Consider the following 15,414-nt stretch of genomic DNA (forward strand, 5'->3'; position numbering starts at 1 on the left):
ACCATCGGTTGGCCCCTGGAGTCATCACCATGGCTCTTCCCTCTGTCGGCTCCACCATTGGCTGACTTCATGGCTGCGGTCTGGGTCCCACCTAGCTCCTCCCTCCGTCTGATTCGCCATTGCTCCTCCAGATTCCATCATGGCTCCTCCCTCCGTCAGCCCTCCATTCATGTTCATCCACAAATAACCCTGACACTTGTGTACCTGTGTTTGTTTTACTTTATTTAGTCAATAAACCTTATCTGCATGTGGATTTGCCTCATCTTACCTTTGTCTAACCCAGCATTACATTACAGCTTATCCTTTTGAAAATTACATTGCATTGCTTGTATCCTTTTAAAAAAGGATAGAAAATGGATGTTTGTTTTTTTTTAAATCAGAAAAACATAATTATGCAAATAAATGAATCGCACCTATGCATGTACTATTGCTATTAGTAATTCCAAATGTCACTGCAATATCATTCCCTTTCAAACAATAGCATTCCATTTGTATTCCGATTCCGTTGTACGTGGAACAGTTAGTATTCGGTCCACACACCGATGAGGCATAGGTACATTCTGAAATAAAACAAAGATTTAATGTGTTAGATTAGAGGTGTGTGTATATATATATATATATATATTCTTATGCTTTGTGTGTCTGAATTTACAATAACAGGCATGTGAGCAAAATTTTATGTTACACAAAGTCTGACAGAACAGATCCATGGTTTGCTTGAGTTTTCTTCTTGTGTTATTCCAGTGTTTGTTCCATTAAATTTAAAGGGGACATCGGATGCAAAATTCACTTTTACCTGTTGTTTGAACATAAATGTGTGTTGTCCTTTCCTAATAATGTGCTAGTTAGCAAGTTTTGCGGCTAAAAGCAGTGGTTCTCAAAGTGTGGTACGAGTGCCACTAGTCGCACTCAGGCTCCCTCTAGTGGTACGCAAAGGAATCACTAAATTAAATAGAAATTAATGTTAAAACAAATCAATGTATTTTCATCTTTATTGGAGTCAAATGTTTATTTTATTATTTTTTTACATTTACATGTACAGTACAGTTTTAATTTAACTTTTATGTACCACACATTTTAATTTAATTATTAAGTTTATATTTACCTGTTTGTAAGCACTGTGCAGTGTTAATGTTCAAACTTTGTATTTACAATGTTAAAGTGGCTGACAACAATAAATATTCTTATTAGGAAAAAAACTGCCTCACTTTTGAACTGTGCAGAGCTGTAGCTGAATATTTAGGCCTACTACGCTGCTGTATTTTAATGCTGGTCATTATGGTGGTACTTGGAGAGGCAAATATTTTCTGAGGTGGTACTTGATATAAAAAGTTTGAGAACCACTGGGCTAAAGTAAATATTACTGCTCATAACCCCACAGAAATGAGGGGCGGAGTGAGCAGAGCTCATTAGCATTTAAAGGAACATGCAACAAAACAGGTTGCTGTGAACAGAGCTGACTTTGAGAAGGTAAAAAGGGTGTTTTTACACTACCATTGAGAAATTTGAACCAAAGCATGTTATAGACTTTTACTTAAGACCCTAAAGAATCATATAAACTTCCGGACATCCGATGACCCCTTTAACAAAAGGACAGCTGCATTTAGATCCTACTAATCTTCAGCATCCTCACATTTGTTGGTAATTTTGTTTTACTGGACTTACCTGTTGTGTTTGTTGTTGAAGGTGTTGATGGTGTTTAAAGAAATGAAGAAAACTGACATGTCTTTCAAATGAACTTTAACTTTGACATGAAAATTGACTGTATCCTTTTGAAAATGAGAAAAAGGATGTTTCTGTTTTTTTTTTTTTGTTTTTTTTTATCAAATTAATTATTAAAATATAGGCATACCTGTTGTGGATGTTGTTGAAGGTGTTGTTATTGGTGGTGCAAACACAGCATGTTGATGATAACATGCTGTTGGAAATCAAGAAAACTTCCACAATGACATTGAAAACACTGAACTTTAACACCACATTTGACAAAAGAAAATTTACACAGGGATGTATCCTTTTTGAAAAATAAAAAAAGTTTAGTCTTAAAAAAAAAAAAAAAATATTTTTTTTTTTCAACTTAAATAATTGTTCAAATTGTTCAATAATTATGTTCAAACATAAACTAAATGGATTTTGTTGACTAAAATGTCCTGCAAGGCAAGAATTTCACACAATCGTAAGATTGTGGAGAAAATTTGTATAGATAAGATGCTCTTCTGTATTTATAAATAAACTGATTGTTTTAATTATTCTGTGCTAATGCGATTGATATGAGCAATATGACTTCAAATAAATAGTCAAAGAAAAGATTGCACATCACACCAGTCAAAAGTTCCACAATGTGCATCTCAAAAGCTCAAAACACTCTTTTGTATATAAGTGCACCACGCTATCAACAAGTCAACAAACACAGGCATGGTCAATTGAACATTTGGAGCTGAATAAACTTTTTCTTGACTGAACTTAAAATGTGTTCAGTCAAATTATTTTCTCACTGTAATTTTGTCCAAAGATCAGCCACTGGACTAATCAGAATTTTAACAAAAGGGACAAAATTTGTAGGAGTGAGTACTTTTCAAAAAAAAGGATAGCGTTTATTTTAAAATGGCGGACAAACAAAATTTTGGAAAATGAAAAATGATATATCATCAAATTCGGCATAAGCCTAAAAATGTATTGACAAAATATGGACAATGCTTTCAAAAGTTACAAGCATTTTTGCAAAAATTCTTACATCTTTGAAACACTAGGTGGTGCTGTCTTTAAACTTTACAGGTACCTTCAGGACATGATATCAATGATCACTACCAATTTGTGCCGATGCATTAAGTTGTTTGAAAAATATTGCTATTTCTGACAAATTTTAAAAATGGCGGACAGGCAGTTCTTCTGATCCTGGCAAAATTGGTGTCCTTGGATTCGGCATGACTCAAGGAATCCATAGACGATTATGACTTTCTGACTAACTTTTGCAAAGAAGTCAATTTTTGGTATCTCATGACCAATAGGTGGTGCTGGTTCCATCTTTGGCATGAACCCTCAGATCATGGTGCTGATGAAGTGTATCAAGTTTCATTTTAATTGATTAAAATTTGGCCAAGATACAGCCTCTAAACCAATTTTGGGTCAAGACTGTAAAGTTCGCAACACTATAACTTTTGTACAAAGATGAATATCAAAATTCTGTTCATTCGTTTCTATGTGGCTTGGATCGAAGATTATTTGAGGCAATTTTCATACAAGTTGGATAAATCTTAAAAAAAACAGTACAAAAAAAAATGGCACAGTGCACTTTTCAAAATGGCCACATTGTGTGATGCAGAAATGTATTATATGCGATACTGAAGGCTACGTATCAGCATAATAATAAATACACGTTATGTTTATGAAAATATCAGAGACCGCTGAAAGATCATATATGATTATAATCGTGTATTTATTTGGTTTCTTTTTCTGTATTTGTCCTGTGTTTTTGTTGATATCGAACTTATGCTCCACATATGTAATTAATTTCATATCCATTTAATAAATCCTGTAACTCCGGTTTTTGGTCTGTGAGCTCCCTCTGTTGCTTTGGCTGAAAGGATAACAAGAGCTGTTTTGTGCATTTCTGTAATTACATATAAATGGAGCAACAGTGACTGAACAAGTTTTTTTTTTTTTTTTTTATGTGAAATAGTTACATATTAGTTAGATTTAGCATCACTAATCTGCACTTCTGTCTCAAATTAATAAATTACTGTCAATTTTCACTTTTTTTATCATAAATCGTTGGTAAAATATTGATGCTAAAGTCTTTTTAAATCTTCATATAAGAATGAAACGTCTGATTCTGTCAAGTTTTTGTGGTGGTTATCCTGATGCCATTGGGGTAGTGGTTGCACTGGTGGCTTGGGCCTGTGATTGCTGCTTGCAGCTATCCACCTTTTTTTTCCCATAAGAGTGGGAGCGGACATTTGTAAATTTAAATGTGTCTGGCTTCTGGTGTCATTCGCTTCCAGCTATTTTAAGCTGTACAAAACAGCTCCATTTTCTGCTTGACATTGCAAACTGGTGTGTCTTAACATATTATTTTAATGTATTATTATGTAATGTATGTAGTGCAAACAGTTTTACCATTTACTGCTCTTTGTTATTATTCTGGTTATTTCACTACAGCGGCTAATGTACCGGAAGTCTCACACATACATAGAAAACAGCTTACTTAAAGTGGACATTTTACAAATGTTGTGCTTTGAATGTAACGATACTGGTCTCTTTAGTAACTCAAGTGAAAGTATTTCAGTCTGATTTTCATAATCTGCATCTCAGTTTTTGTTTGTAAATATTACTCACCTAAACACCATTCCATTGGGCAGGTGAGGCGCACCTTATATCTGCAGAAAAATACACAAAATCACCTTTACATATAATGCAAAGCTTCAGTATTCTTTGTTTCTTGAATCAAAATATTACCAGAAGCACATGTCCTGTAAAAACCTTACATGTAAGATGCTGGTTGAACTTGAACAATAATGGTCTGAGCCTCTATTGTTATTGGATTCAGACATATTTCTGCATAGTATTTTCCATAGAATAGATAGCCCAACTGCATATAGTCAACATTTATGTTATACCCACTTGGGTCAAGGTCAAACCATCTGGTCATACAACCTGATAAATACAAACAAAAGAAATTGAAAAAAAAAAAAAAAGAAGAAGAAGTAAAATTAAGGGACACAACATGAGACTCTTTTAGGATATTAATTTGTTGACAATACATGCAAGATTTAAAGTAACTTTTTTTTTTAAATAAATATGAGTACATCATAAAACCATCTTCAACTGTGGTTTTGGCTTACCCCAAAAAAGAATTATGAGATTAAATTCACAATTATTAGAGCCCAAGCCACTAGGGGCACAGAGCCCTATTGTTCCCCTAAGGATTATTATTATTTATACTATTTCCCTATTGATCCCCTAAGGACTATTATTTTTAGGGCCCAAGCCCTAAAACATTTAAGCTAAAAGACTATGACTAAAACTAAAACAAAATTTGCTGCCAAGTTAACACTAGTTCAGGTGTGTCTTGTCATTAGTCCCTCATGTCTTGTCATTAGTGCTTCAGGACTCCACTCCTCCAGCTTTGCCTCGTCACTCCGTCCCTCTGGCTCTGTCAGGCTCCTTCTTCCCTCCAGCTCCACCTTGGCCCTCTGGATCCTCTGCATCCCCCTGGCTCTACAACTCTCCGTCTTCGCTTTGGGCTTTTTTTTCGGACGCCCCTGGAGTCATCAGCCCTTCCTCTAACATGGCTCCTCCCTCCGTCGGTTGACTTCATGGCTGTGGTCTGGGTCCCACCTGGCTCTTCCCTCCATCTGATCCACCATGGTTCCTCCAGATTCAGCTCCACCCTGGACTCTGTCAGTCGTCCTACTCCTAAACCTCCACCAGAATTCTCTGCCTGCCTTCCTGCCGCCCTGTCCCTGTCCCCTGTTACCATCCCACTTCCACTCCTTCGTTCTCCTTCTAAGTCCCCCTCCATCCTACCCTTTGATGTTTCTACAGTGCAAGGTGATATGCCACCACCACTTGGACTTTTAGTTTGTTTTTTCTCCTGTGTTCTTTGTGTTCTTTGACCTGGTTTTCCCTCGTGTCTGATTATGTCATTTGGTTCAGGTGTGACTTGTCATTAGTCCCTAATTTGCGCCTGTGTTTTAAATTCCTGTCTGTTCTGTTTAGTTTTGTCAGGTCTCGGTTATCGTCGCGTGTGTTTCTTGCCTCGCTTGTGTGGATTATGCTTAGGTTTGGATTTATTAAAGACTGTTAACCTTTTTCTCCGTCTCCATTCATGTTCATCCACACACAACCTTGACACTTGTGTACCTGTGTTTGTTTTAGTTTATTTAGTTAATAAACCTTATCTGCATGTGGAAAATTATGTTTTTTAAACAAAAATCAGAAAACCATAATTATGCAAATAAATGAATCTCACCTATGCATGGATTATAGTTATTAATAGGTCCAATTATGTGTGTTAGGTTATGTACTTCCCAACAAGAGCATGGATTGCTTCCGTCGTACTTGGAACAGTTAGAATTCGGTCCACACACCGACGAGGCATAGGCACATTCTGAAATAAAACAAGTGATAAAAACATGGTACTGACAAGATTTAATGTGTAAGATTAGAGGTGTATATATATATATATATATATGTGTGTGTGTGTGTGTGTGTGTATATATATATATATATATATATATATATATATATACATCATATTGCTTATTTTTGCTGTATTTCGCCAACAAAACACAGCAACAGCACTGTTTTACGTCTCTGAACAACATGATGGTTTTTCTTTTGTGAAAGAATCAACCGTTTGAATGACTAGGTTCAATTGCAATTACTTACATATTAATAGTGACTTAATGCCACCTACTGGCAGTTTTAATTTTAAAATTTAAAGTCCCTTATCAATTTTTAAAATAATTTCATATATCAGCATTCAACGGTTTAAGGTTAAAGTATCAAAACATTATTTATGCATTTAATGCAATATTGTCCTGCATTAAACAGTGAGTAATACATCTGTCTGTGCTTTCTCTGCATTGAAAAGATTATTTTTGTTGATAATGATTTTATTTGTTTGGCAACAGTCTAAAATGTCTTAATACTTGAATTGAATTTATTGATTAAATATAAGAATTTGATGCAAAAGAAAATGCATACTTTTAGAAAAAAGAAAAATGCCTATAAAAGGTAAAAATCACTTTAAACTTGTTGGAAAATATACATTTCTGTCACTGCTGTGAACTGATCACACTGAATATGAAGAATATCAAGAACTTTAGGAATCAGCTGTCCACGGCAGTCCTGCAGGGCAACACACTCAGAAAATACTGATTATCATTATCGATAAAATCTCTCAAAATTTTGAGATATAATTTTTGGCAGTATTGCACATTCCTTGACTATGAATCATATTTATATAAAGTTTTATTTATTGATTCATTTTTGGAAGGGGAGGGGGGTGGGGGGTCTGGTTAGGGGAACCCCCCGAAGTAGGGCTGTTCGATTCCGAAAATTTTGGAATCAAGTCCGATTCCTGATTCTGGAATCGATGAGATTCAATTCCAAGAATCGATTCCTCACTGTTTTTTTCAATTCTTGTTTTTTTAGAGTGGAGGAACCTAATTTCACCATGACTGTAGGATAAATGTCTTATCATAATATTAAGCTTTATTTTAAAAAAATTATGATACATTTCTATATTTAAATTGAAAATTTGTCTGCATTGCACATGAAATTAGTCATAGCCCACAGCGCAGCAGTGGACATGCATTTATTGCATGAATGGGACAAGGCACATATCAGCTGAATGATGTGTACTGAATATATATATATATATATATTGAAGTATTGAAGTCAGATGTTTTTACATACCTGATGTTGGTTGCCCGCATGCCGTGTTATCTTCCAGGGAAAGGATGAGAATTTATTAGAAAAAACAGTTCAAGTAACAGTAAGTGGCTGACAGATCTTTTGTTTGATTACAAAGAGAAAATGAATATTTTGCTTACTTGTTATCTCGCTGACTGCTTGACAGAACTGTCTGTCACTTGGAATATTATTGATGCAGCTGCACGTGTTGTTAATAATGCTGTCACAGCTCCCATATTCTTTGCATTTATCACACGGCCAGAAGTATTGGTCCTCACATATGCACTTGTATCCACTGTCACTAAAATTGCACACTAAGAAAGGATACAAAGTAGAAGTAAGCTTATTTCTAACAGATCAGCACTGTATTTATGTTCAGAAGGTCATGTGATACTCCTCACCTGTTGTGATGTCCACATCTAATACTTCAACCACCTCACTAAACTGAAGTGGAAAGGTGATGTTCTGCAGATATTGCCTCATCTCATTGATCACAGTGATCCTTGATGATTCCAGCTCAAATTCAAACAAGAAGTCTGTAAAGAGTAGTTCTGTGACACATTCAAGAATCACATCATCAGCTTGGCTTTTCCATCACATTTGATATTAAGAGTGTACATTTACAATACTGCGTTTTTCATCCCAATATATTTATATAATTAATTACACTAACAACAGTAATGTGTAAATACATAAAATGTAAGCAGCAAATATATTAAGTAAACATTCATTAGTACATCAATCCCTACAAATGTGTACAAAACTGGTGACTGTAGTTGCTAGAATTTAACTGCCAACATTCCCAGACATTATGACATTATGATTTTGGTGCCCAAATATTTACAGTATACATATTTGTTGACATTGTTTTGCGAAGCTTCACAGAGGGGCTTTAGTGTTTTTTCCACCATAAATTATAAGGTCATTCATATTTTGTAGTTGTAAAATTTATGTAAAATGATATATATTGTTTTGTTAAATATAGATTTTCACAAGGACTGCCTAATAAACCATATAAATCATAATATATATATATATATATATCCTTATGTTTTGTGTTTCTGAATTTACAATATCAGGCATGTGAGCAAAACTTCATGTTACACAAATATCTAAATATAGAAATACAGAATGTACCTCTACATGTGTTATTGGTGCTGATGGGGAGATCTGAGACTGTTGGAATGAATCCATCCAAACATAAGCATTTGTAACTTCCCATTGTATTTGTGCAAGTGGCATTTGGACCACATACAGATGGACCGAACTGACATTCATCTATATCTGGAAAGAGAATAACACATTTTAGAACAATATCTCCATATTTAAACAATTTTCAAATGAGAATTTTTTTTTTAACAATTTAAATTAAAAACATAATTATGCAAATAAATGTATCACACCTATGCACTGGTTACTGTTATTAATATTTTCATTCATATTTGTAACATTTTTGTTATATCCTTCCCAACATGAGCATGAATAGTTTCCGTTGTAATTGGAACAGTTAGCATTCGGCCCACACACCAGCGAGGAGTTGACACATTCAGTAATTTCTGAAATAAAACAAATGATAAAAACACAGTACTGATTAAAAAAATCCAGTCTGACAGCATCCATATAGCTTGTCAGCTTTGAACTATGTAGGACAAAGAGAAATATTGACTGTTCAGAACTTCAGCTGACAACTATTTTGAGAGTTTGGACCACAGAACTCTGATGTCTTAAGATATTCATTCACATCTTTATTACAGGAAGAGATGAAAAAATGTTACTACATATATATACTACATTATATATATATATGTCTACTTTACAGATCTGAATTTACTTTTCTCAAAGCCTTTTTTATATCAAAAACAAAGAAGCAAGCCCTGCCCAGATTTAAAAAGTAACACAAAAGTAAAATAACGCATTGCTTTCCATAAAAACTAAGTAACGTAATTAGTTACTTTTTTAGAGAGTAACTCAATATTGTAATGCATTACTTTTCAAAGTAACTTTCTGGTAACGATACATGTATTCGTACCGAACCATCACGGTATGGGCATTTCGGTGCTGTGCATGAGGCCTTACAATGAATACAGACAATTCACCGTCAATCCAGAAGGGGGCGCCCACAGTAATGCAACTCTGTTTGATAACCTCCAACAGTAGAACAGCGAATGCCAGGAGTTGCGCACTTGAAAACAAAGCCCACTAGACAGTGATTATGTGATGATTCTGAACGCGTCTCTCACTGACAAAGGAGTATAACGTTACTTTAAAGCAGGGGTGTCAAACTCCAGTCCTGGAGGGCCACAGCCCTGCACAGTTTAGATTCAGTCCTAATTTAACACACCTGATCCAACTAATCAAGTCCTTCAGGCTTAATTGAAAACTGCATAGTATGGAGCAGGGTTGGAACAAAACTCTGCAGGGCTGCGGCCCTCCAGAAACTGAATTTGACACCTGTGCTTTAAAGACTTGCGCACTCAACTGTCTGCGAAATGGGGCATTGTGCTCTATCCTACCACTTTCATTCGGCACAAATCCAAATATTTCATTATATTTTCATATTTGCGATGCATCCAAATGCTAAACTCTTATTTATTATATAAATTTAGACTTTGTACTTCACCCGCGTTCTAACGGTGACACAGTGAGGCGGGCGCACTGATGGTTCACTGTGTTTTATTTTGATAAAGTGCCAACTGCGCTGTCAAGTTAGCAATGCTAGAAGCCTGGAAATTATATGTTTTGTGATTGTTTGCTCCGGCGCAATTACTTCAACTTTCCAGCAAAATCAACTTAAACAAAAAACAAAGAATTTTAGAATGTGGCTTTATGCCATTTGAGTTTCCTTTCCTTTCTGTCACAAAACTGAACTGAAACTCAGCAAATATAGGCTATGTTACATATATATATATGTGTAACGTTTTTATATGTTTAATTAAAAAAATCAAACATATAAAAAAATCTATATTTATTTCTGAATTTACAATAACAGCCATGAGGAAAACTTTACAGTTTTTATAAATATTTGAATAGAAAATGTTACCTGTACATGTGTTATTGGTGCTGATGGGGAGACCTGAGTTTGTTGCAGTGAATCCATCCAGACATGAGCAACTGTAACTTCCCATTTCATTTGTGCAGATGGCATTTGGACCACATACAGATGGACTGAACAGACATTTATTTTCATCTGGGAAGGGAATAACACATTTTAGAACAAGATCTCTGATTTTTTTTTTTTTTTTTTTTTTTGTACAAATTGGACAAATCTTAAAAAAAAACAGTACTAAAAAAATGGCACAGTGCACTTTTCAAAATGGCCACTACTGTAATAGGCAGAGTCTTAATATAAGCTACTGAATTGTGTGAGGCAGAAATGTATTATATGCGATGCTAAAGGCTACGTATGCAAACCATCAGCATAATAATAAATACATGTTATGTTTACGAAAATACCAGAAACCGCTGGAAAATCATATATGATTATAATAGTGTGTTATTTGGTTTCTTTTTCTGTCTTTGTCCTGTGTTTTTGTTGATATTGAACTTATGCTCCGCATATGTAATTAATTTCATATCCATTTAATAAATCATATAACTCTGGTTTTTGGTCTGTGAGCTCCCTCTGTTGCTTTGGCTGAAAGGATAACAGTATAATGAGATGGGACACACTCCAAACCTCCTCACATTACATAATGTCGTGGAAAATTAATGTAGCCTAAATTCTCCTTCTTTCCAAAGAATTTGACGCAAATATATGGGTTTATCAATGTTTTTTTATTGTGTTATAAGTGTCTGAATTTACTCTTAAATGGACTTGTTTTGTGCATTTCTGTAATTGCAAATAAATGGAGCAGCCGTGACTGAACAAGTATATGTTTATTTTATTTTATTTTTTTATGTGAAATAGTTATATATTATTTGGATTTAGCATCACTGATGTGCACTTCTGACTCAAATTAATAAATTACTGTCAATTTTCACTTTTTTTTATATCATAATTCATTAGTAAAATATTGATGCTAAAGTCTTTTTCATATAAGGGCGAAACGTCCAATTTTGTCAAGTGTTTGTGGTGGTTATCCTGATGCCATTGGGGTAGTGGTTGCACTGGTGGCTTGGGTCTGTGATTGCTGCTTGCAGCTATCCACCTTTTTTTTCCTGTAAGAGTGGGAGCGGACATTTGTAAATTTAAATGTGTCTGACTTCCGGTGTCATTCGCTTCCAGCTATTTTTAGCTGTACAAAACAGCTCCATTTTCCGCTTGACATTGCATTTGGTGTGTCTTAACATATTATTTTAATGTATTATTATGTAATGTATTAATGTATAATTATGAACACACTGGTTTGTAGTGCAAACAGTTTTACCATTTACTGCTCTTTGTTATTATTCTGGTTATTTCGCTACAGCGGTTTATGTACGGAAGTCTCACACATTCAAATAAAGTGGATATTTTACAAATGTTGTGTTTTGAACGCAACGATACTAGTCTCTTTAGTAACTCAAGTGAAAGTATTTAAGTCTGATTTTCATAATCTGCAACTCAGTTTTTGTTTGTAAATGTTACTCACTTAAACACCATTCATTTGGGCAGCTGAGGCGCACCTTATATCTGCAGAAAAATACATAAAATCACCTTTACATATAATGCAAAGCTTCAGTATTCTTTGTTTCTTGAATCAAAATATTACCAGAAGCACATGTCCTGTAAAAACCTTACATGTAAGATGTTGGTTGAACAACGATTATCTGAGCCTCTATTGTTATTGGATTCAGACATATTTCTCTGGAGTATTTGTTATAGAATAGCTCGGCCAACTTCATATAGTTAGCACTTATGTAATACCCAGTTGGGCCAAGGTCAAACCATCTGGTCATACAACCTAATAAATACAAACAGAAGAAATTGTTTGGATTTCAAAAAAAAAAAGAAGTAAAATTAAGGGACACAAGATGAGACTCTTTTAGGATATTCATTTGTTGACAATACATGCAAAATTGCAAGATTTAAAGTAACTTTTTTTAATAAATATGAGTACCTCATAAAACCATCTTCCAAAACCATCTTTTGGCTTACCCCAAAAAAGAATTATGAGATAAAAGTCACAATTATTAAAGCCCAAGCCACTAGGGGCACAGAGCCCTAATTGTTCCCCTGAGGATTATTATTATTTATATTATTATTTTCCTATTGATCCCCTAAGGACTATTATTTTTAGGGCCCATGCCCCAAGGGGGTGACTAAAATATGACTAAAACTAAATGGCATTTAAGCCAAAAGACTATGACTAAAACTAAAACAAAATTTGCTGTCAAAGTTAACACTAGTTCAGGTGTGTCTTGTCATTAGTCCCTCATGTCTTGTCATTAGAGCCTCGGGACTCCACTCCTCCGGCTTTGCCTCGTCACTCCGATCCTCTGCATCACCCTGGCTCTACAGCTCTCCGTCTTCCTTGGGCTCCTCTCCTACCTGCTCCGTCGCCGTCTATCGCCCCTGGAGTCATCAGCCCTTCCTCTAACATGGCAACTCCCTCCATCGGCTGACTTCATGGCTGTGGTCTGGGTCCCACCTGGCTCTTCCCTCCATCTGATCCACCATGGTTCCTCCAGATTCAGCTCCACCCTGGACTCTGTCAGTCATCCTACTCCTAAACCTCCACCAGAATTCCATGTATTCCTGCCGCCCCGTCCCTGTCCCGTTACATCCCACTTCCACTCCTTTGTTCTCCTTCTAAGTCCCCTTCCATCCTACCCTTTAAATTCCTGTCTGTTCTATTTAGTTTTGTCAGGTCTCGGCTATTGTTACGTGTGTTTCTTGCCTCGCTTGTGTGGATTATGCTTAGGTTTGGATTCAAGACTGTTAACCTTTTTCTCTGTCTTCATTGGTGCTCATCCACACACAACCCTGACACTTGTGTACCTGTGTTTGTTTTAGTTTATTTAGTTAATAAACCTTATCTGCATGTGGAAAAATTATGTTTTTTTTTTTTTTTAATCAGAAAACCATAATTATGCAAATAAATGAATCTCACCTATGCATGGATTATAGTTTTGAATATATCCAACTATGTCTGTTAGGTTATGTAATTCCCAACAAGAGCATGGATTGCTTCCGTTGTACTTGGAACACCTAGCATTCGGTCCACACACCGACGAGGCATAGGCACATTCTGAAATAAAACAAGTGATAAAAACATGGTACTGACAAGATTCAATGTGTAAGATTAGAGGTGTGTGTATATATGTGTGTGTGTGTGTGTGTGTTTATATATATACACCATATTGCTTATTTTTGCTGTATTTCACCAACAAAAAATGGTTCCTAACACAGCAACAGCACTGTTTTATGTCTCTGAACAACATGATGGTTTTTCTTTCGTGAATGCATCAACCGTTTGAATGACCCGGTTCAATCGCAATTATTTACATATTAATAGTGACTTAATGCCACCTACTGGCAGTTTTAATTTTACATTTAAAGTCCCTTATCAATTTTTTAAAATAATTTCATATCATTACATATCTATGGTTTCAAAATCACGCAGATCCGTCTGCTCCCCTTAGCTCTCCCGATATTTGATATCACACACCGATCACTCTGCATCCGCATCGAGTCGAGCACACCTATACAGGTGACTGGTGACGAATATGATACAGGCCATCAACTCACTGCGTGATGCAGCCTATAGAATACAGTTATATGCCCCTACAATTCAAGATATTGGGGAGAATGCCCCTATATGAGTTTTTGTCTCATATTTTTATCATATTATGTACTGTAGTTAACCAATATCACATGAGAAACGAGTGCAATTTCATACGAGTGCTGTTTTTAACTCAAATAGCAAGATCGATTTTATATAACAGTTCACACAGCGGGTCATTTCTTAGCTAAATGATGATATATATATATCCTTATGTTTTTTGTGTGTCTGAATTTACAATATCAGGCATGTGAGCAAAACTTCATGTTACACAAATATCTAAGTATAGAAATAAAGAATGTACCTGCACATGTGTTATTGGTGCTGATGGGAAGTCTTGAGTTTGTTGCAGTGAATCCATCCAGACATGAACAATTGTAACTTCCCATTGTATTTGTGCAAGTGGCATTTGGACCACATACAGATGGACCGAATTGACATTCATCTATATCTGGAAAGAGAATAACACATTTTAGAACAATATCTCCATATTTAAACAATTTTCAAATTGGAAAAAAAATATTTTTTTTTTAACAATTTAAATGAAAAACATAATTATGCAAATAAATGTATCACACCTATGCACGGGTTACTGCTATTAATAGTTTCATTCATATTTGCAACATTTTTGCTATATCCTTCCCAACATGAGCATGAATAGTTTCCGTTGTAATTGGAACAGTTAGCATTCGGCCCACACACCAACGAGGAGTTGACACATTCAGTAATTTCTGAAATAAAACAAATGATACAAACATAGTACTGACAAGATTAAAAAATCCAGTCTGACAGCATCCATATAGCTTGTCAGCTTTGAACTATGTAGGACAAAGAGAAATTGACTGTTCAGAAATTCAGCTGACAACTATTTTGAGAGTTTGGACCACAGAACTCTGATGTCTTAAGATATTCATTCACATCTTTATTACAGGAAGATATGAAAAAAGTGTTACTACATATATATACTACATTATATATATATGTCTACTTTACAGATTTGTATTTACTTTTCTCAAAGCCTTTTTTATATTAAAAACAAAGAAGCAAGCCCTGCCCAGATTTACAAAGTAACACAAAAGTAAAACAACGCATTGCTTTCCATAAAAAGTAACTAAGTAACGTAATTAGTTACTTTTTTAGAAAGTAACTCAATATTGTAATGCATTACTTTTCAAAGTAACTTTCTGGTAACGATACATGTATTCGTACCGAACCGTCACAGTATGGGCATCTCAGTGCTGTGCATGAGGCCTTACAATGAATACAGGCAATTCACCGTCAATCCAGAAGGGGG

At 35.2% G+C, this 15,414-nt stretch overlaps 1 protein-coding gene across 16 annotated transcripts in view; it reads right to left on the reverse strand.

Annotated features, from left to right (window-relative positions):
• LOC127183202 (adhesion G protein-coupled receptor F5-like) overlaps positions 1 to 15,414 on the reverse strand; it is a 37,981-nt gene that overhangs the window by 17,842 nt on the left and 4,725 nt on the right. For 6 of the 16 annotated variants that reach the window (XM_051139094.1, XM_051139102.1, XM_051139098.1 and 3 more), the window contains 14 exons: positions 14,699 to 14,851; positions 14,425 to 14,571; positions 13,449 to 13,586; positions 12,137 to 12,299; positions 11,988 to 12,028; positions 10,457 to 10,603; positions 8,820 to 8,972; positions 8,554 to 8,700; positions 7,818 to 7,967; positions 7,557 to 7,730; positions 7,420 to 7,449; positions 5,969 to 6,106; positions 4,482 to 4,650; positions 4,333 to 4,373 (listed from right to left, as the gene is read on the reverse strand). In XM_051139094.1, the coding sequence (XP_050995051.1) occupies positions 4,333 to 4,373; positions 4,482 to 4,650; positions 5,969 to 6,106; positions 7,420 to 7,449; positions 7,557 to 7,730; positions 7,818 to 7,967; positions 8,554 to 8,700; positions 8,820 to 8,972; positions 10,457 to 10,603; positions 11,988 to 12,028; positions 12,137 to 12,299; positions 13,449 to 13,586; positions 14,425 to 14,571; positions 14,699 to 14,851 (1,791 nt within the window). The remainder of the gene's footprint in view (positions 1 to 4,332; positions 4,374 to 4,481; positions 4,651 to 5,968; positions 6,107 to 7,419; positions 7,450 to 7,556; positions 7,731 to 7,817; positions 7,968 to 8,553; positions 8,701 to 8,819; positions 8,973 to 10,456; positions 10,604 to 11,987; positions 12,029 to 12,136; positions 12,300 to 13,448; positions 13,587 to 14,424; positions 14,572 to 14,698; positions 14,852 to 15,414) is intronic. The other 10 variants (XM_051139103.1, XM_051139101.1, XM_051139100.1 and 7 more) reach the window with 5 other exon arrangements.

This window comes from Labeo rohita, chromosome 20 (assembly GCF_022985175.1).
Source record: "Labeo rohita strain BAU-BD-2019 chromosome 20, IGBB_LRoh.1.0, whole genome shotgun sequence".
NCBI lineage: Eukaryota > Metazoa > Chordata > Actinopteri > Cypriniformes > Cyprinidae > Labeo > Labeo rohita.